We start from the raw sequence: 22,932 nt of genomic DNA, 5'->3' as shown, positions 1-22,932 counted from the left end.
GAGCTGTCAGAAGGACTTTACAAACAGGAACCATGGCTTTTTTGTCTCATTCCAGAAGCTTCATCAAAGGGCATGATACCACCACAGACCACTAGTCACAAGGAATAAATCTCACCCATGAGCACAAGGGTCAAGGAGGGGATACATATATATATATATATATACACACACATATACATATACACACATATGTGTATATACACACATATATACATATAAATACATATATATACATATATATATATATATATATACACACACTTATACTGCTTAGGCTGTGCTTCCTCAGGTGTCACAGAGTGTCAGATCTGCAGAACTCAGTCCCAGAAGGGCTTAGGACTAACAAGGCAAGGTGGGGCTGGGAACACTTCCTAGGGATTTAGAGGGAAGAAATCCCTCCCTATGCCAAGAGCCTTTGCAACAGGAAGAAAGGAAATGGAAGGCACTGCCCTGCCATGCAGCAGCAGCATTCTCTTGATAAGTTAAATGCTCAAAAGTTATCTCAGAAAATAAAGCATGTCTTAAGAGAATGGGATGAGAGCCCTCTACTGAAAATTACAGACAGATGTCATGCCAAACTGCCTAACCCTGACCCCAAATGTCAGGATCTCTTGCTTATCAGAGTGACCCCAAGAAAAGTTCGAAAGCCTCTTTTACCAGCCCTATGCTTGAAGAATGAGTTGGAGCTCTTAATTTCTCACTCTCAAGGTTGTTTATTGTTTCTTATCCATAAAATTTTTTCTCCTGTCCAGCCAAGGGCCATCCAGCAAGACAGTCCAGGCACTCTGCCTGCCCCCAGGGCAGTGTTATGTCTTTATACTAAAAACTACATGTACAATGTTTACAATTACTTTCCAATACCTATCACCTATGTTAGACAGTGAGCTTCTACTCTAAACCAATCCAAAAGTGCCAACATCACAGCAGAAGATGGAGGCCAAGAAGAAGAAGGAGAAAGGCTGGACATGCCCAGTTCCCTCCATCTTGCCTCCTGAACCCCCATTCTGGAAACCCCAAAATCTACTTTTCCACTCCGTGATAACTTCACTATTATTCTACCTAAACTGTTGTGGCTTGCTGATCTTCATATAAGGTTGGTAATTTTCTCCATGGGTCATAATCAAACCCACAGATGTTTTGGGCTCCTTCCAGGGCTTCTGAGCCCCCTGGCAGGGGTCTTGGCCATCCTGGACAGCCAGAGGGATGTCCTGGGTTCCCACACCCAAAGGCAGCAGAGACACAACATCCCTCTGGAACGAGCACAAAAATCCTCCTCGTTCTTGGATTTGCCTCCACACAAGACAATCGAGCAGATGGCAGACACATTTCTCAGAAATAACAGCTGGATCCATGGATCTTGACTGTCTGAGAATTCAATCTGACCAGACTTAAGATGAAACCACCAAATAGCCACAAGGCTGTAGCTTCATTTGCTGGGGGCTGAATTCTGCTCACTTGCATACCAAGAGCGTGCTTCCTTCCCCCTGAAACTTGAAACGAAACGTGCCACTTTTAGCATCTGTCCCCTGAGCCTTCAAACTCTTCCCATTTTACAAAGCCACAGACTACCTCAGTTTAGTCTGAGAGCTATTTAGAATGGCTGTACTGAAATCAAGAACACAGTCTAGTTTCCCAAGGCTTCCAGCCTGCTAAGCGTCCACGGTCACATACAGTCTGGTTTTTGCCAGACACCTCTAGAGTTTTGTTATTTTCCTTCAAACCCTTGGGAAGGTGTTTATTTATGTTTGAATTCTGGAAACTGATCCATTATAAACTGAAATCCCTGTTTTCCCTGCACATTTTATTTCCATGCACAGAGATAAATTCCTCTTTACCAAAGCTGTTTATTTAAAAGCCAGGGAGGCTCCAAGTTCCTGCTGCAGGACCTGTATGTGGTACAGTGGAGCAAACAAAGGGCAACGGGGTGGGAAAGGGTCTGGAGCACAAATCTGGTGAGGAGCAGCTGAGGATGCTCAGCCTGAAGAACAGAAGGCTCAGGGAAAGCCTTATCACTCTCTACAATGTTTGAAGCAGGCTGTAGCCAAATGAGGGTCAGCCTCTTCTCCCAGACAACAAGTGACAGGACCAGAAGTGGCCTCAAGTTGCAGCAGGGGAGGTTTAGATTAGATATCAGGAAAAAATGTTAGGGTTGTAAAGCACTGGAACAGGCTGCCCAGGGAAATGATGGAGTCACTATCTGTGGAAGTGGTCAGAAAATACAGAGGTGGCACTTGAGGGCATGGTTTAGGGTGAACACAGCAGTGGTGCTGGGTTGACAGGTGGACTTGATAATCTTAAAGGACTTTTCCAACTTTAATGATTCTTTGATTCTACAGCTTTCCACCGGGAGCAAACCATGCACCATCACTCATTCATTCATTGTTCCCAGAAGGAAAATCTTTTCAGATCAGAAATGCCTTTGGTAACTTTTCAGTCCCCAGAGCCTGTTTGTGGCCCACAGCAAGCCTCAAACAGGCAATGGGAAATTCCAGCAGCGTGGGGAAACACAGGAAAGCCCAAAGGCAGCACCCCACCCACCACCTCCACAGCTGGGCTGGTGTGACTGCAGCACAGACCCACAGTGCTCAGCAGATGAGGGAAATTCGGAGAATTACAACTGCATAAAGTTCACTAAAACAAACAAACATGAAAACCAGGCCAGCCACCCACAGCAGGGCACCTGAAGAGCAGGATCCCAATCCAAACTCAGCTGTTACCACAGCACATTTTGCAGCCTGAAGCTCCAGGCAGTCCCCCAAGGAAGCAGAGGACACTCCTTCCTTCCTTCCTTCCCATTGCCTTGAGCCACAAGGGTGGCTACAGAAACACTCGCTGCCACCACTACACTCACAAACTTCCAGAAGATTGCTTTCCAATTAGGGCAATTTCAGAGCCTAGAATCCTTGAAGAGGAAGCCACTGTTGGTTTTGACTATGTATCAGCATGTATCCCTCTCCAAGATGTCTTAAATCCCTGTCCTTGAACTAATTATAGGGCAAGCCTGTAAATGATGCCTCATGTTGTTTATAGGTTGCTTTCAGATGAGACCAGAAGTAATTACCCAGTTTCGGTGCAGGCTGTTGCATCATAAAACTTTCTCTAAGAAACCAGACTGTAATTTCCACTTGCAAACTCACTCATTAGCTTTCTATTAACTAATGGCTTTTACCTAAATGTAATAGGACTGCTACTGTGGTTACATGAGAGGAGAGCATTTGAATAAATGACAGAAAATGGCCTTGATGTGGGTAAGGAATAGCAAGGTGGCATTTTCCAGCTCAGGGTACACTCAGGATTTCACAGAGTCATGGAGAAAGGTGCCTCCCCATACTCCTACAAGCACCAGTAACAAGAGTCACTTTGCATAAATCTGTTCTCTAAAGCCAAAGGTATGCACGGGAGGGAGGGGAATAAAAAACATGCTTAATAAAATTACCAGTGACTAAGCTACCAAGCCTTGCCAGGTGCACAATGAGAAGTTTCCACCTTGGCAGAGGCCTTCATTCATCTGTGGGTGATTTTGGCTAATCCTTTCAGAACTGCTGCTGCCTTCTCCAGCTGGTGTCTGCTCCACCTTGCACAACATTCATTCAGTGCCCAGTGCTGGATGGAAGTGCCAGGGGAGGTGGAAGAGCTGACAAAGCAAATCAGTTCCTTCAGTTTGTGCTGCCCACTTAGTTCACAACCACTTTGGTATCAGTGGCACACTGTGATACCACACATGGAGAGTTTCAGTGCTCCAACAGCATTAAGCCTTCAACAGCAGCATTTTAGACCCTTTCTCACCCCATCCCTCCTGCACTGCAAAGGGACAATTGGAATCCATTTGCTTTGGGACACAAAGCCCTGCTGTTATGCTGGAAACATTTCATTACTTCACTACTTGATTAATTTTATTTTTTATGCAGGCTGAGCTAGCGTGCTCAATACATGGCCTTGCACATATGACACAAAAGCTGCAATCTGACACAAAGATTGTCAAGAAGATCATCACTTCACAATTTAATCACATGCTTTACAAGTTAATAATACATCTTACAATTTAATAATATATTTTAATTGCACCCAATGCCTAATGTTATTTCAGGTAGGTTAGCATGTTAAAGAGTTACTAATTATCATTTGAATTCTTCATGAAGTGATTATTCATTGCAAAGCCTTACTTTATTAATTATTTTAACCTCTGGAAAAAGATGTCCTAAATAATTCCTAGAGCTAATTTAAATGACCAATAGATGGGTCAATTTTTAAATTTGTAAAAAAATTAGAAAGAAAAAACTGTAAGTTTCCAAGCTTCCATTTAATTTAAACCAGAAGTGGGAAATAAGAATAATGAAATATCAAAGTGTGAAGTGCTTAAAATGTTTTAAGTGCTTATCCACATGATGAATGAAACATCTTACACCAGCTCAGCTGAACAGACAGGAAGACATCTCTCCTTTGGGGTGCTAGGAGCATTGAGTTATCAGCTCAAACCAGAAAGAAATGTTATTTCAACTAAACAGCACTGCATTAAGCTAAATTAGAGTCATGTGCTCCAGCTAGACCCTCTGAAGCACTCCTGTGGTTTAATTCTGCTTCCTTAAAAAGACCTGCATTGCTCTCCTTATGCACAAGCTTCACTCCAGTGGGGAAGTGACACCAGCACGTGGATGGCAAGAGAGCTCAACAGCCCAAATTGTGTCTGAATTGTGTATCTTAATTCTGATCTCAGTCACTCCCCAATCCAAAACTTCCAGAGAGGCATTTCTGAGAAGCAGAAACTCCACAGGGACTCCGTGGGAGGAAGGCAGCCAAAGGCAGGACACAAACAAACCAGCTCTGCAGGAATAGCCACCCTGCTTTTCCTGGAGTCAGAATCAAATCCAACAGAAAATGACTGATGCTCCAGAATAATAATACAACTTTCAGGAGGCACCCAGGTTTTCCTGGAGTCAGAATGAAAACTGTCAGAACATTACTGACCTTCCAGAAGAATGATACAACTTTCAGGAGCTCCTGCCCTGTGGCTCATTCCTGTCTGCTGCCACTGCACCTTTTAAAAGGCCTGTTAGCTGGCCACACATGCCAAAATGTTTAGCTGTTTCTGAATAAGGAGATTATCATAAGGACCACCTGAATGTAGAGAGAGAGTGGACATGGCCACAGTACCACAGAGCAGGAATAACTCTTCAGCAGGGCTTGGCCATGAGGAGAGAGGGAGGAACACAAATCCAGCTCTTGCCCTCCCCAGGAAGCCACACTGTGGCAGGAGCAACAGGCACCAGCACCTTCCCCACACAGAGCTTCCTCAGCGGGAAGAGAATCCTGGATAAACCACTGCTTCCACCATCAGCATTATCTCTGGGCACACAGAACAATCACTCTGATATTTGTACTCTTTAATCTACAAGATCCTATGAGAATGGCAAAAGAAAGCCCAAACTCTACATTTGTTCCCATCTCCACTCCTGTTCTATTCTGGATTTTTTCCTGAGAAAGTATCTGATTTAAAAGCCTCCTCAAAGAAAATCTTTTCATTTTCCTTACAGGGTCATTATTTTGTTGGGAGATGTGCAGCTTTGGTGGTATTCAGCAGTTTGTAGGATGGTGCCTACACCTCCTGACAAATACAACACCCATCAGGTTTCTCCACTTTCTACTCTCAGCTGGCTGCAGAACAAAAATCCCATCACTGGGCTGAGAGCTGAGGGCTAGTCAGTGCAGGGCTTGTGAGTCACATCCGTCCTACACAGGAAAATACATTCTTGGAATTGCAAGAGTGTGTGCAAAAAAACCAAAAGTAACACACAATGAATCTACAAACACAGACTGTAAATGATATATACCCAGAAATTATATAACACCCTGTGTTTTACATACACCAAGTGAAAGAAAACAGCAAATGAAGCACCAGTAAATAAGCTCTTCTCTCTTATAAGGAACACTTCTAGCAAGAATTAAGAGCCTTTCACTCTTTTGCAGAGACACAAGTGGCAGCAGAAGTGTCTGGTGAAGCTCCTGACCAATTCCCGAGGGCTGAGAGGCACAAAAATGAAATGGTAAGTTGTGCTTTTCCTTGGGCTGTGAAGGAGCTGAAGGAATTTGGGAGCAGAAGGAATTTCATTTAATTACCAACAGAAAATAATCTCAAGATCAAACTATGACTATATAGATGCAATTAACATTGTATGTGAAGGCAGGAGGGAAGTGCAGGTCTGGTGTTGGCAAATGAAGCCTTGCCCATCATGAACACTGAGAAACCTCAGTTCTACAGGCAGCAGATAAAACCCACACCAAGACTGGATGGCAAAACGAGCCGGGGTTTCTAACCCACCCAGCTTCATATCCAAATTACCTTCACAGAGGAGGGAGCTGGGAAAGATGGCATAAATTACACCAGAGGAAAGGTCTTTGATCTCTGCTCTAGCAGCCTAACAAAGCATTTGACCTTTCTCTCTTCTCTCTCCTCCTCATTAGGGAGACTGCTCTCTGGATGGTTGCCTGCTCACTGCTTGCTTCTCTGCCCAGAGGTAAATATTCCATAGTGCACACCCAGGAATTTGCAGACACACAAGCTGCAAGCAGAACCTTGGAGCAAAACAGACAAATGAATGCATTGCTTTGCATATATTTCATCACAATCCAAGGTTTGCCAGTACAGGTCGTAACCCTCAGATAAACTTCTGTATCCAAAAGAAGTGGTTTTCAAATTCAAGGGGTTTCAGACCCATAAACCTTTACCTACAAAATTTATCCTGCCACATCCTTAAAAGTACCCTATCATTTTAATAATATTAAAGACTACTTGGAATCTCATCCTTTACAACCCCAAACCATCTTGCATCTGCTTAGCTCTACCAGAGCTGACTTTCTGACATTACATGAATTAGATATCATCTTCCCTATGAAAAGGATAAACCAGTACATGTTGTTGAGAGAACTTTATACAAGATGCAGTTTCCTTATTGGTGTTTAAAGACAGCAGTAGTAAGACCTCTGTGTGTGGTCAGGACTCCTCTGTTTGCCCACAAGTGCCTCACATTTGCCAGACACTCTGGTGGTTAAGGATGCTGACTTCACCTGGAAAACAAGGGGGGAACAAAAAACCCAATCTTCATGAGCTTCCCTGCACCACACTTTGATTGCTGAAGCAGGAGTGTTCTCTCATTACAGGAATCTTACAGATTGGCTAAATTGTCACATTCAACTTCATCTTAACAGGCTTAAACATTTCAGCAATATTTACAACTTTTTTTTTTTTTTAATCCACAAAATAAACTCATCCCACTTTTCTTACAACTGAAAGTGAAAGCTGTGTGGCAACATTCATCTCCAAGATGGAGAACTGCCCCTTCCATGTGCAAAGCTTTCTTGATAGGGAAGATGAGTATTATTAATCCTGATTTACATACCTCAGCAACAACTGCCACCACAACTACTCCAGTTTTCTGCCCAGGAGGCTCCGTGCTTCTACATCTCCTGCTGCAGCAACAGCCCCAGTGGGAAGCTTTACCAGCACCACCAACCTTCAGCAGGACTTTACTCTTCTTCTCAAGACTTGTATAAGGACTCATACTTGACTTACAAGTCCTTATAGAAGTCCATTCTCCCCATCTACAAAAGGCCTCTTGCAGCTGTGGGCTGATTAAATAACTCCTTCCAGCAGATTTCAGTCACCTGCTCCCATCCCAGCCAGCTCCAGCAGTGCCTCCTTTTCTGCCTCCTTCTGCCCTGATTTTACAGCTGGAAGCAGCGAGGGCAGGGTGGGCTGAACCCTGTGGGTGTTTTTAGGGTCCTCATGAGTGTTACAAGGTTTGTACACCGTGCCATGGAGGAGAGGGAATGGCTCAGCTCAGATATGCTAAATACTGCTGTCCTCCACCTTCAAGAGAAAGAATCAAGAGAAGAAAGGTGCACTGCTAAAACCAGTATCAAATGTACAGTGTCCACAGCCAGGACCCACACCATTCCTCCCTCCTTTGCTCATTGGGAGAATCCTTTTTGTCCATATTTCTGAATGGAGCTACAAGCACTGTTTATCATCTTCTCTTCATCCAAAAAGAGATGGATTTTGGATGCATTGCAAGCACACTCTCTCCCATAGCACCCTGCAGACAGGACCTTTCCCACCAGGAAAGTCTCTCTCCCTCCTCCTCTGGAGGCTCCTTTGTTCCCCTGCAGCAGCCTCAGGGACTCTCCCCTCCCTCTGTGGTTTCCTGGCCATGGTCAGGCTCAGCCAGAACCACAATCTGCTTTCACACATGGCCATGCCCTGGGGACAGTGCTGAGCACAGCCTTTCCCTGTCAGGATCAGGAGGAAAGGGCTGCAGATGGTATTTCGTGTTCTGGCTCAAATGTTTATTATTTCTAATCTATATTACAATCTTACAAGCTGTGAGTTCTACAGCATCCTACTAACAAGCTAAAAAATGGTCCCATATCTATCTCTGCACAAGGTCTTTTCAGGAAAAACTGCCCAGTTAAGAAATGACACCTAAATTATTTTTACTTTTAACCCAGTAATTAATTATTCACATCCCACAATGCAGACTTTTCTGTCCAATTACAAAATACCACCCAAACCCATGGAGCAGAAGGTGAAAAAGAAGGACCAGCCTCTGCCCTAAAACCTCCAATTTAGCTTTATATATTGTCACTGTCATATTTTCTGAAAAATCCCTTTACCAAGATCTCTTCTCCTGCAAAGCTGAGAAGCCTCAGAGAAAAATGTAAACAATAATTATCTGATTGCTTCTCCTGTGTTTGCTGCTTTAGAATGTGGTCTGGACATTGTTTACCAACAGGTGCATGTTTGAGTGGTTTCATGTGAATTGTTTTTAATTAATGACCAATCACAATCAGCTGTGTCGGGACTCTGAGGAGTCAGTCACAAGTTTTTATTATTCATTCTTGTTAAGCCTTCTGATGTATCCTTTCTCTTTCTTTAGTATAGTTTTAGTATAGCAAAATAATATAATATAATATAATATAATATAATATAATATAATATAATATAATATAATATAATATAATATAATATAATATAATATAAATCTTCTGAGAACATGGAGTGAGATTTCTCATCTCTCACATCGTCCTGGGGACCTCAGCAAACACCACAATACATATTACTATATTCTAAACCCTTAAACTCTAAGTTTTCCACCCTGCGATATCACAGACTTCTATTCAAACTGCACACCCACAACCCCAGTTCTGCCATTCCATTTTGGAACCCTTCTCCACGGCCTCAGGTCAAATGCAGTGTTCTCTTGAGGGTCTGTCCTTTCAGCACAGAAAGTTTTAAATTCTCATCATCCAGGGTTCCAACATTTCCCCAGGCCCCAACAGCTCAGGGAAGGGGCTTAGGATACTCCATCCCCTCCTTCATCCAGGAGTGGCCCCTTGGGATATGCTGGGGACAGCTGATGGCCCTGCCTGGGTGTGTCACCGATTGCAGGGTGACACATGCAGGGGCAGGAAGGGCACAGCACAGGGGAGGCTGAGCTTTGTTATTATTCAAATGCCCTTTGAGAAGCAAATCCTGGCCAGCAGCTGATACATTCTGAAAATTGCAGAACCACAAAATCAGTTAGGTTGGAAAAGACCTCTGAGATCATCAAGTCCAAGCTGTGACCAAACACCACCTTGTCACCCAGATCATGTCATTGAGTGCCATGTCCAGTCTTTCCTTAAACACCTCCAGGAGTGGTGATTCCAGCACCTCCCTGGGCAGCCTGTTCCCAGGTCTGATCACCCTGTGAAGGATTTTTTGTCATGGCCAAAGCACAATGACCAAATGGCTCAGCTCTCCACACAACAAGGGGATTCTCCTTCCACCATTAACCAGAAAAAAGTATTGGGATATGTGTTTTTTTCAGCTAAAAGCTGACATTGTTGGGCAAAGTGGGCTGGGATTTTCAGCTGAAAACCAAAGAAAAGCAGATGTGTGGTGATAGAGTTATAACTGAAGACGTTTACTTGGCTCCCACATTCAGCTGTCTGGATCGTGCTTTTCCTTCTGCTTTCATGCCTGGATAAACACAGTGTGACACCAGAAAAGGCTGATTGATATGGAAACAGAGGCATGAGCATGTGACAAGCTGAGCCCTGGCCGATGTCACTGCCTTCAAGGGGAAACGAACTCTCTTTGGTCTTTAGCCTGACATATGCAGAGAGCTGATGCAAGCCAGGAACACAGGAGTGACCCCACTGCAACCAAAAACATTTATTTCTATGTTGAGTCCAAATACTTGCCCCTTATGCTTCACAAAACTTTGGCCATGGAAGCAGATTGAGTTGTTTCACAGTGAATTTTAGCTTTTCTTTTTGGTGCAGTCACAGACTCACACAGCTTTTGTTCTGCTCTGTGCTGGGAATAACTTTCTCGTCCAAATTAATTAATCTGCATTTAATTTATAACATTATTTTATGCAACAGGTTTGGCCAGATTGCTAATTTAAGCCCACATTCTGTGCTGGAAATACCTAGTTGTTCGTGCTTTATAAATGCATTAAAACTTTTTTTATTACCCAGTCTACCCTACAAAATGTGGCACTGCAATCTCATAGGAATTGTCCTACCTGATAGTGGCAGATTCACCCATTTTTGCAAATTTTAGTATGCTTTCAGCTCACTTGGAAGGATTTATAGAAATAAATGGCATCAAAGTTATTAAATGAACAGTGTGTGTAAGTTGGGTGCAGCTGCCTGCCCTGCGTGTGTCCCTGTTTGCCCACCTGCAGGATCCCTTCATCCTGGCTCTTGCATGTGCTAAAATTGGTTGGGAAGGTTGGTAACACCTCTGCCTGATGTCAGAGACATCCACCAAGTCTCCCCAAAGTCTTGGAAAAACCATGTATTTAAAGTAGGAATGACAGACTCTTCTTTCTGGCTGCTGGAAATTAGCACCAAAGAGTGTGAGACCACCAGACAGGGATCAGCAAGAGTGCACCAAACCAGACCTGCAGGAAAAAGCTCTTTTCTGTCAGACCCTCTGCAAGATTTTGCAGGGAAAGGGGGATGGGAGCCCCCAGCACATTGTTTAAAACTTGGGAATTGTGATCTGGTAGTCAAATAATGGGAGTTGTGGGAGATCAAACTCATCCAGGATTTTTCTCCTGGTCTAGCACTGGTTTTACACTTCTCCTTTTTTTCAGACAGACTTCCTACAAAACCAGAACTTGTTTCATGATATCTGCCCACCTCCACTTCCCTACATCCCCTTTTCCTCTTGTGACCTGGCCTATTATTTAAAGCCAAATCAGACACCTAACCCCAGAGATTGAGATTGCCAAAAGCTGGAAGAAAAATCACCAACTAAGGGGAAACAAGCTCAGGCAAAAGGCACACTTCCAAAGCAGAGGCAATTTGCACATATCAGCATCTGTCCTGCTGTGTGGGGGTCTCAGTTGTGAGTTTCTCTGGGTCTGGATTGAAGACACCTGAGACACTAATTCATGTTCAGACTCAGGTGTTTATTATTTCCTATCAGTAAAACAGTCTCACTACTGGGAGTTTGGCAGCTTTTCATTAGAAGGCACAAAATGGCCAACAATCTCGTTACAAGGTCTTTTAAGACTAAACTATCCAACGAAGAACTGACATCTGGATTATTTTCCCTTTTAACCCAATAACTGATCCCAAAGAGCTGCAATGGGGACTTTTCTGCCCAATTACAAAATGCCACCCAAACCCATGGAAAAGGAGGAAGAAGAAGGAAGAAGAAGAAACCCAGGATGACACCCTGTGCCCTCCATTTTGCTTCCATCCACAACATACTAAAAATCCTAAGTGATGCACCTACACTGCTCTCTATAATCTATTTCACACTTCTGTGGATTCCAGTCTATCTTGAAGCCTGGGAAACTTTCTCCATGAATGAGGGTCAGAGTCAGTGCTGCCCTGGAGGTCAGGGCACCCCAGAGCAGACAGAGAAATATTCCCAGTGCCCTGGGTTTACACACAGCTGGCTGGGCTCTGAGCACACATGGCCCTCCTGGCTGGAAACAGGAGAATTTGGGAGGGAAAGTGGCAATGATGTGGTGGAGCCAAATTCTTGGAAATGTGGTGCCCCTGTCTCTGCTGCACGCTGATGGAACTGTCTGGGCTTTATTGCAGGTCAGCTGGACGCCACGTGCCATGCATTTGTTGGAGAAACTGTGGTCCTGCCCTGCACCTCCAGCCCTCCTGGAGAGCTGGCCCTCTCCAAGTCCATGCTCTACTGGCAGATTGGCACCAAGCTGGTGCACTTCTTTCAGAATGGGCACGATTCACTGGAGGGCCAGGACAAAAAGTTCCATGACAGAACCAGTCTTTTTCTGGACCAGATGAAACATGGCAACTTTTCCTTAAAGATCTCCAATGTCCAGTTAGGGGATGATGCTGAATATTCCTGCATCTACAGACAGACTGAGAGCCATCAAACAAAGAAGTCTACAATTAAACTCAATGTATCAGGTAAGATTTTTTTTTTTTTAGTACAGAGGAGGGTGTTGAGGGCACCATTTCTTGTTGATAAGCAATATGCAGCCATTGAGAGGGATTACTTCAATTTTTTAAGCAAATTTTCACTCAGTTTCATTCTTGTTTTTGTTGGAAGAATATGTGAGAAAGAAAAGATAAATCCTTTTTGTTCAGCTTCAGCACTCCAGGACTCCTAAAGGCAAGGCACCTGCCTCTTCATCCTCCCTTTAAGGAGACAATAATGTTCCCAAATTTAAGCCTCTGGTTATTTATGGGTTTGTGCTGTCCTTGATCCACTGTTCCCTGAGGAGCAGCAGAGTTAATTTCACTGTTTGCATGTGGATCTGTGAAGCAGAATTTAATCCTGACAATTGGATCCAAGGTCCAGGTCACATTCCCTTTCAGAGCAATGACAGCCAGTTGCTGCTTTCCTTTTCCCTTGCAGCTGGAAGATGTGGATCTGGTGGCATGGCTGGACAGATGCAACAAGAATTTTTATTTATCCTCCTCAGGAAAATGAGTGATACCATAACACATGTTTGAATAATGCCAAACATGTCTGAGCTACCTACAAGCATAGAAACCAGAAGGATGAGGCATTGAGTTTGACCAGCTGACCAACTGAAAAAGAAAATTAAAAAAAAAAAGGGATACACATCAAAACAAATCATACATTTTTAAAGTGTCTTGCTTGAATAAAACAGCTGGAAACTTTCATATGCTCAACCACATAGATTTACTTGTTCTTAAAATAGGAAAAAAATTGTTTTCAAATAATATAAACCTTTTAATATCTTTGTTTTAATGCATATAATTCTCAAGAGAAAAATGCTTTCAAAATGTAAAGTGAAATAACATTTGTTCAAAAAATTTTGAAGTGAAATGTTTTGCAGTTTTCAAAATGGAAAAAAAAGATATTTTGAAAATGCAGAATCAAAATGTTTCAGTCATCTAAATTTTGGGAGCAGTAAGGTGTCTTTGATATTATTCTGTGATCATACTTAAACTTCCAGTTTGTTTGACAAACGTAGGAAAAAAAAAATTAACCCTTAGATCAATTATCAGAAAAAGAGAAAAAGTTCTAGGTTGAAATGATTAACCTTGATTATTGTGGGTTTTTTTCCCAGCAGCACCTAGGATTGAGGAGCCACCTTCCCCTTCTGGTAAGGCAACACTCCTTAACTTGCAAGTGTCTGGGTGATTCTCCTGTGCTTTATTTTGTGTTGGCAAGATTGGCAAAACGTGCTGAATGGAGAAAGTCCAATAAACTTGGGGTGCTTGTTCTCCCTCACTAAGCTGTCCCAGAGAGGGAAAAACATCTCCAGCACTGAGACAGACCTGGGCTGAAGGGCCAGGAGTCTCATAAAGACACTCACCAGTATGGGCATCATAAAAACCACTAAAAAGCAAGGGACACAGAAGCCACTCCATTCTGGGAGTGAAGGCCTTTGTAAATTACCTTGCTGTGGATAAACCACAGGGTTATCAAGGCTGTGAGACACCTGCAAGGTCATCCAGCCCCACCATCATCAACCTAAACCATGTCCCCAGGTGCCACATCCAGGTTTCTCCTGAGCACTTCCAGAGACAGGGATTCCACCACCTCCCTGGGCAACTTATTCCAATGCCTCCAACCACTCTCTCAGTGAATTTTTTTCTAATATCTGACCTGAATGTCCCCTGACATAATTTAAGGCCATTTCCTCTCATCCTTTCATTTGAAATATGGCAGAAGAGATCAATCCCACCCAACTACCCCCTCCTCTCAGGTAGTTCTGAAGTTACACTACCAGGTACCAGGTCAAGAGATCTGGGGGGTCCTATTGGTAATAAATATTAAAAACAAACACATGATTAATGACTCTAATAAGCTCTTCTGGGAAATTAAGGTAGATTTCATCCAAAGGCAATATTGCAATATAGTGCAGATGTTATCATTAGCTTTATTCATTACAGAGAATACACAAAGGTCATTACAGAACATTCTGTAATATAAATTACAGAAACTACACAAAGGTCATTTGTAAACACTTCTGGAGTGAACTCAATGCAGGAGGGGTGTCCAGCTTCTAGATACCATTGTCAGTAACTTCTTCCCTAAAAATCTTCCTTGCAAGTCAAATGATTCTTATTAGTGCTACAAAATCTTAATTTGGCATTAAACCTATAACACTTTGTCATATAAAATCAGCAGCAGCAGTTTTTATTTTACTCAATGTGGCTGGAAGATATGAATCTTTACATAGTAATTATTATATTACATTTAATGTGATAAGTTCAGCCACACTATGACATTACAGACAGATTAGGCTGCCATAAACTCAAATAGAAACTGAGAAAGAGAAATGTTCCAGTGTTTTATCTCATGATCACACAGAAGGAAAAAAAACAACCCCTGCAATATTCCCACAAACCCCAACGGTTCTTGTGCCTGACAAGCAAAAAACAACTTGCAAAAATACAGGAAATATTAATTTTTAGACCTAAGCTAGGTAATCTAGCTGGCCTGAAGGTCTTTAAAAAACATTAAGCTAAATTCAAGATGGTATAATGTGCTTTCACATTACTTTATAAAAGCTAATAGAACAGGAATTAGAATATCTCCAGCTGTTACCTTCCACAAGAAATCAGAAATTATTGAGGGTCAAACTTCTTAATGCAGAAGCAGTGGAAGATTTTCAAAACCAAATGTAAGTGGGTTGTATTTAAAGGAGATAGTTGTATATATGTTTCACTCAGCCAAAACCTTCCTGACAACTACCCCTGAATATAAACTATTTCTAATAACAAAAAGGCATTTTCATTGAGGAAGAAAACAAATAAATTATTGAAACACAAGGGGAGTGTTTCACTTTAGGAATATAAACTGAAACACACACCTTTGCCACCTGGTGGTTCTTGGACTGCAGGATTTTGAGGGACTTGGGGATGAGGAAAGAACAAAAGCTTAACTTTTTAAGTGTAATTTTTTGCAAAAAGGGAAAATATATTTCCTGTTGTCAACTTCTTTTAAAGAAAATCATCAGCCACCGCTCCCCCCTTTTTTTTATATATTTTCAGCCATTTCTTAAGCAAGAGAGAAAGGCAATCTGTTTTATATTAGCTGTTATTTCAGAAGGGATTTAGGAAAATTAAAAAATGAGCTGCTGGGAACAAAGGCATTATATACAGAAACAGTTCTCACATTTCGCAGTCAACCGGATCAACAAATACTATTTTTACGTCACGCAGAAACAATTTTCATCTGTTTCACTATGGCTACATATCTGTTTGTTTGCTGCATGGGTTATTTTTCCCAACTACTAGTTTAACACTTTTTCTGGGAAAAATGAAAGGGCCTGGGCCTGGGAGAAGACACAAAAGGCCAGGATGCTTGTTGTTACAACTCTACATTTATTTCAAAGCATTACTGAGGTTTACCTGATGTTTAATTGTTCTCTGCACATTAATATCACAAACTCTTCCCAGGAACAGGGGGAAGCACCCTGGCTAGAGATAAATTGACTCCACTGAGATACTGACAGCAATAGGAACAGCCCTCAGTATATGAAAACCAATATACAGCCTGCTCCTCACAGAGAAGGACTTGGAACACTTATAGGAAAAAAATTCTCTTCTTTTTAAGTCAAAGGTTGAAAATCTCTTTTTACTTGTGTACTAAGTCCAGCACAGGTTGAAGGTACCACCTGTGCCAAGGGTAATTTGTGCCCTTTGTCCATGTTGTGGGTTTTGTACCAAGAGTGGCCCACAATGCTGTTACCATCTAAAGTGTGTGTGACCTAGAGTTTTTAATATTTATTACCATTATTTAAGGACTCTTAATCAAAACATCTCCCTCAGGCCCTGAGTAGGAAGAAGGAAAATGTATTTTCATCCTAAAATCATAGAGTGGCTTGGGCTGGAAGGCATCTCAGAGATCCCATAGTCCCCACCCCTCTGCCATGGGCAGGGACAGCTCCCAATAAACACCTGGCTGGTTGTTGCTTTTCTGTCAGGATTTTAAACAAAAACTCTCAGTCCTTCAGAAAAGCTGCAATCATTGTTGCTGGGTTTCTGCACTTTTTCTGTGATAAACAAAAATTTATTTGTCCCAGTAACTTGAGACCTTTTTTGTCTGGACTCTGTACAGACACAAAAAAGGAGAATTCTGAAAATGAGGCAAAATCCATTGCTTTAAAAACAATCCTCCATCCATTCATGTAAAATGTGTCATGCAAACTTACATTTTTTTTGTCAAGCCATCACTTACATGCTGACTTCCTCTTTTTCAATTTTTCAGAGCAGAATCAGATTCCCTCCGGAGGCTCCATGGATGTGCCAAGCCTGGCTGTGCTTCCCCTCTCTTTCCTCCTCCTGGTCCCCCTGGGGCTTTGGCACTTGTAACAGGGGAACCCAACCTTGTCTTTGGGAATTTCTCCTCCCCAGAGGACCTTTCTGGGCAGGACAGGTCTGTGGGGTCAGTGTGACACCTGCTCCAAGAGCTCAGAACAGACCAAGCATTATTAGGTGTTTTCATCCCACATTCTGGTGTTCCACAAAACCAAGGGCAGCAAAACTCTGAAGTGGCAAATCTGCTTTTGCATTTGTTTCTTGGAGTCCAGTTTTAGTGCTGCCAGGATATACAATTTATTTTAGATTGTGTGGGTTTGCTTTAATGACAGGAGGAAAGGCTCACAAAACTCCAGGATCAGATTTTAGCTGATCCCACTGAGATCTTTTGCCTTTCATCTGCTGTCCTTCAAGACAACTGAAAGGAGGAGTGGGAGTAACTACTCTCTGTGTCAGACAAAAACTGCAAGTAGGAAAACACTCCCATTGTCTGAAATGTGAGGATGGCAAGCTTGTGAAACTTGATTATGTGGAACTTCAGCTTCTGTTTTCACTCCTAAACGTCATGGGCTATGAGTAAGAACCCTTTTTCTCCACAAGAAATGTAGTATTTCTTCAGCAGAAGGGTGAAGCTGACCGAGAAAGAATGTAGAAGTTCATAACATATCCATATAGAGGAAGGAAGTGATGTATTACTATAAAATCCAGCTAAATAAGCCAAAAACTTCAGAAGGCTGAATTCAGCATTATCTTTTTCTGTCACGAAACATGGCAAAGCTGGATTCTTAAGCTGGAACTGTGCAATGAGAAACTGTTACTGTGACAATGTTACTTCTTTAAAAACAGTACCTTTGGAGGGGAAAAAACCATTTAAAAACTCATCAGAGTACTTGTAACTGATATCTATGCAAACTACATGGGTTTATTTCTAGAAATAATCAATTCAGGTAGCAGAGGTGTCCTGTGCAAAACTTGGGTCCAAAGGATCCTGCATACAAACAATGCTGAGGCAGTGCAGAAGTTTTTTCAGGCCAGAACTGCAACTCCCCTGTTTCACAACCAAAAAGCATCCAGAGAACAGAGCTGAGACTGAACCAGCAGAGACTGAACACGCTGAGCCTCGGGCAGGGGGAATGATTCACGAGGATGCACAAAGTCCCTCTGATTTGGAGCAGTTTCACCTTTTTATTTTTCCATTGGAGAGACAAGACTTTTGCAAGGAAGGGACAGAATAAATCAGAGCTGAAAATGGACACAGAAGAGACAATTACCTTTGAATTTCTTAACTAAAGGCTCTTTCCCCATGGTGGGGAAGAGAAACAAAATTCCACACGTGGCCTGTGCTGGTGCTGCAGTGAAGCTCAGCTGATATTTGGCTACCCTGAGTACAGAGCAGCTCAGTGGAACAGCTGGGGTCCAAGTGCACAGAGAGATTTGATTGTAATAACTGTACATACTGTGACTGTCTTTTTGTGTCCCACCCTCCAAACGTTTGTCTCAGAGTTTGTGTATTTTTCAAGACACAATTTGATTACATATAAAAACCTGAAATAAAACCAAAAACTCTGATGAGAGCAATTGCTTTGGACTGTAAGAGTTCTTTATTTGTATTTGAGTTGCTCCCTACAGTTAGAGAGGTTCCTCTGCAATTAGAAGGTTTAAGAGGTAACATCTGTGTGGTTTTGTTGTCCCTTAAAGTCCGGACTGCTTGCCTCATCTCAAGGACTCCATGACCCCTAAAAATCTGATAGCCACTTAAGCAGCCCAGCATTTCTCAGGAATTGTAGAATCCCAGAATAGTTGAGGCTGGATAAGATCCTTGAGTCCAACAATTAACTCAGCACTGCCAAGTCCAAAATTAAACCAGATCCCTCAGAGCCACATCTACACATCCTTTAGATCCACCCAGGGGTGGCAGTTCAGTTAAACAATCTCAACATTTTGGTGCCAGCTGTGTGTGAGAACACGTGTCCAGACAGAGAATGGAGACAAATTCCCTTGCCAGCAGTGTCCCTGTCCAGAGGGCTGCCAGAAAAAAACCACTCTGTTAAGAGCCAGGACTTCAAACCATATGTAATTTATAAACTAAACTCCATGTTTTGTGTCACACTTGAAAACAAACCAGGAGCCAGTGCATTTTAGCAGCAAACTTTCCTCTTTGCAAAGGGTGTCACAAGGCAAAGGGATGTCGAAACAGCACATCCTGGAATAATTTGCTCTAGCTGTGCTAATTGCATTCCCACATAGTGCTGTGTGTAGCAACAATCTAGACTGGAATTATAAAATTCCTTAATCATAGCACTGATGGCCACATCAAAAAAGACAAGGTCACATCTTTTAGCCAATGCAGATGGATTTTTTGGAGATGTTGGTGGAACTTGGGCATCTTCTTCCTTTAACAATATCCTTCCCTCCTTTCCCTTCTCTTCTCCTTTCCCTTTAGACTTTTCCTTAAATCTTTTCTCTTAGCCTTTCTTTTCTAAACTATGGCCAGATTTTGGGTTTATATCTCATCCCAGGTGCCTTCCAGTTACACTGTACATAAGACATCTAAAATCTCTCCCTCTCTCCCAATTCCTCCCTTTCCCCTCCCCACATCAGTCACACAGCTCTGCCTCATCCCTTCTAGATCAACAGGCACTGTGTGAATGCTAATTTTGCCTATACTAAGAACAGCATTTTTCTCCACTTTTACATGGAATTAAAAATGTTTTTCCATACTTTTTGAGTATGGAAAGACATTTGACAAGAGTCACAAAAGAAATATGAAACAGCAAAAAAACAAACAAAAAACCCCAACCAGAACAAAAATATTCCCTCACCTAGTTTTTAATTACTTCTTCTCTTCTTTTTTCTAAATTCTTTTTCTACCTCACCCTTAGAGAAGAAAGGACTATCAGAAATGTATCATCATACATTATACACTCAGGATATGGCATAAGAACACAGGCCAAGCAGTTCCTGTTTCCTTAATACCAAGAATTTTAAGAATGAGGATCTGGAGCAAACAAATTAATGTGAGGGGGGAAAGGAGAAGGAGATTCATGGAATTTTCCAAATTACACTTACTGATGGCAATCTTTTTTACCTGCCAGAATTGCCTGCCAAAACTGTGGGCTTCTTGGCCAGAGATGAGAAAGAGAGATCAAGCCAGGGCATGAGTGGTGCAAGGGCAGCAGCAAGAACTGAGCTGCAAGAACCTATCAGGTACTGATAGATCACTGAAGATGTAATATTAATAGGTTTTGTAATGTAAACTGTTATGTAAACAGGTTCTGTAAATTGCAAAAGCAAATATGCAAATAGTCTTAAAATTGCATTTAAGGAATCCAGAGTGGTAGCACAGGGTCCTTCTTGTGCTCCCTGCCCATAAAGGTGCTTCCAGATGCACCTTTATTGCTGGAATAAAGAGAGGACTTCTGCTGCCTTTTTTTCACAGTACCTTCCAACAAAGGAGAAGAAAACTGAAACACAAGAAAATCCATTTCAGTAACACCTGCATGGCTAAAGAAACCTTGCAATTTCAGCCCCAAACCAGTCTTTTACAGGAATTCCTTTATGGCACAAAAGGCAGGCAAAGTTCCCAATTGCTCTAAGCACAGAAGACACTAATGCAGAAATCTCATTTTCTCAGTGACCCTTTTGATGCAGGCAGCTCAAAGCATTTCTATAAATTCAGGGAGCTCCCCAACACCTGTGCAGTGATGGAAAAGAGTCATCCCTGGTTTAGGGGGAGAAAGCTGAAGCAGAACAATTTTTTCCAGCTGACATTGTTGACAGATCAGAAACCTGAGTCAAGATTCCTCACTTTGTTTCAGGTTTGATTTGTGCCAAAAGCAGGAGAAACTTCCTAGCTACTGCTTTACACAGTATTGGGCATTTATTCTATCAGCATCATAATGCCTTGGTCATAAACTGAAAAAATATTAGAAGTCCAATCATGTAAATGGACTAATGTATTAATTCTCAGAGTGTATTGTGAAAATAAAACCCTTGTAATAACTGCACAAGAACACAGACACATCCAGTGTGATGCATATGGAACTAAAGGGTGTCAGTAATAGGCCCTGTACAAACATATGAGCTGTATTATATACTATTTAATTTCTACCAGCTTTACCAAAAAAACTGTAGAACTCAGTTTTTATGGCTGCTGTGAAAAGTTACTGAAAGTAATTGGTGTTAATAGATTATCACCTGCAAATCAAGCCCATTAAAACTGATTTGTAAAGCCATTGTATAAGACTCTGATGCTTTCATGTTTTTTAAATGCTTCACATGGCATAAACTTTTTACACTTGAGTCCGCATATTGTGCTATTGTTGGGAAAATAACATTTATTTCTTTGTTGTATCATCCATCTGTTTTTAAATTTAATTATTGCTGTGTGCTGCTCTGTGCTGTGCGAGCACCTCCCCTGACAAGTGTGAGCTGTGTGACTACAGAAGAGCCTGGGTGACCTCTAAATGCTGTTTACAACTCTTCTTTCTTATGACTCAGATTTGCAGCAGCACTTGGGATGTTTAATTGTCCCTGTTTATTATATTTTCCCAGAGCTGTACTTCATGCCATTCCAGTGCTTATTTACAACCACCATTCCAATTTCTGCAAGTGAAGGTTTGAGTGACCAGCTGACCTCGAGTTGTCCTTCCTTGTCTGGGTGATGACACAGGAGGTGTCTGTCCTGAAAGTTCCCTACTGTGCACAATGTGAGGAGCACACACTTCTTGTGTCTTCCACAGCTTCATTGGGAACAAGAGGCATCGCTTTGGAAATTAAGAAGCACAACAAAAATTCACACATTTAAGGAGTAATCTCCACTTCTCTCACTTGCAGTACCTTGGTGGCCCACACCTACATATTCCATATGGCAGCAGCATATGGCTGATAATGTGTTACATTGCAGTTACATTGCATTTTCAAGAGGTCTTTGGACATTATTATTGCCAAAGAATGGCTGTAAAAGCCAATTAATTTTGTTTTTCAATATTTGGCAGTGACACTGGTAAGAGACAACCAGGAGTTAGATTGATCATGTTTTTCTAAGTTTACAGCAAGGCCAGATTAACAAGTTAATGCTTTCCTCTATCAGCTCCCTTTACTTTCATGTGATGTGGGACAAATGGACCATAAAGAAGATCAGCAAGAAATTAATGGGGACACATTTGATGCAGAATCATAAAATCTTATAATGTTTTGAGTTGGAGGGGCCTTAAAGATCTTCCAGTTACAACCCCCTGCCATAGTCAGAGACACCTTCCACTAGACTGGAATTTTCACCATTAGTTCAGCTAAGCCTGAGGGCAGTCATTCCATAGCCTGACACCCAGAAGTTGAGCAGAATACTGAAAACAAGTAAGGAAGGTGATTATTTTTAAATATGCATCAGGAAATCGCGTGGCTATCACTGCTGCAATCCTCACTGCAATTTGTGTTTCAGCTTTTGGGATAGCTCCAGTTTAGCCCCTTCCCCTCTCTCTCTCTTTCTGCAGAGATGTTGGCCACCACTGGAATCACCTTGGAGAAAATAACCAAATATCAGCTCCTTAATTCTCCTGAGGGCTAAGGCTCACCCATTCAATAAGCAAGCTTCCCCTCCGGCATTTGAAGCCATAGGAAGAAAAAATCCAGTCAAACAAAAGACTCAAGCCCTGGAATGAAGGCAACTCTTAATTATTTGCAAATGGAGGATTATCTAAGTTCCCATTCTGAAAAAAATTATAAGTAAGTGCATATTCACACACATAAAGTACTGCTAGCTTGTAAAGCCACAGACACTTCAAGAAACAGTGTGTTTCCTTCCAGGGATATCTCTAGGCCTGATAAAAAGTCCTTCCTGACAAACCTTAATTTTCATTCACGTTGGCCATAACACCACTGGTGTTTAAATAAAAGCCAAACAAGAAAAGAAAAGAAAAGAAAAGAAAAGAAAAGAAAAGAAAAGAAAAGAAAAGAAAAGAAAAGAAAAGAAAAGAAAAGAAAAGAAAAGAAAAGAAAAGAAAAGAAAAGAAAAGAAAAGAAAAGAAAAGAAAAGAAAAGAAAAGAAAAGAAAAGAAAAGAAAAGACCCATCCCTATAAAAAAACCCTCCAAACCTCACTGTGTACCTTTATGACTTTATACTACACTTTTCTTCATTTTTTTTCCCAAGATATCTA

General features: G+C 41.8%; 1 protein-coding gene across 2 annotated transcripts in view; it reads left to right on the top strand.

Annotated features, from left to right (window-relative positions):
- The window catches only part of LOC135444486 (V-set domain containing T-cell activation inhibitor 1-like), a 33,291-nt gene extending 14,937 nt beyond the window's left edge, over positions 1 to 18,354 (top strand). The window contains exons 3-7 of one of the 2 annotated variants that reach the window (XM_064706218.1): positions 5,965 to 6,041; positions 6,460 to 6,512; positions 12,103 to 12,441; positions 13,575 to 13,610; positions 16,727 to 18,354. In XM_064706218.1, coding sequence (XP_064562288.1) covers positions 6,034 to 6,041; positions 6,460 to 6,512; positions 12,103 to 12,441; positions 13,575 to 13,610; positions 16,727 to 16,830 — 540 coding nt within the window. In that variant the 5' untranslated portion in view covers positions 5,965 to 6,033 and the 3' untranslated portion in view covers positions 16,831 to 18,354. The remainder of the gene's footprint in view (positions 1 to 5,964; positions 6,042 to 6,459; positions 6,513 to 12,102; positions 12,442 to 13,574; positions 13,611 to 16,726) is intronic. The other variant, XM_064706227.1, reaches the window with a different exon arrangement.
- The last annotated feature ends 4,578 nt before the right edge of the window (positions 18,355 to 22,932 follow it).

Source organism: Zonotrichia leucophrys, chromosome 1 (assembly GCF_028769735.1).
Source record: "Zonotrichia leucophrys gambelii isolate GWCS_2022_RI chromosome 1, RI_Zleu_2.0, whole genome shotgun sequence".
Taxonomy (NCBI): domain Eukaryota; kingdom Metazoa; phylum Chordata; class Aves; order Passeriformes; family Passerellidae; genus Zonotrichia; species Zonotrichia leucophrys.
The sequence above is the reverse complement of the archived record's forward strand: the minus strand, read 5'-3'. Positions and strand labels throughout refer to the sequence as shown.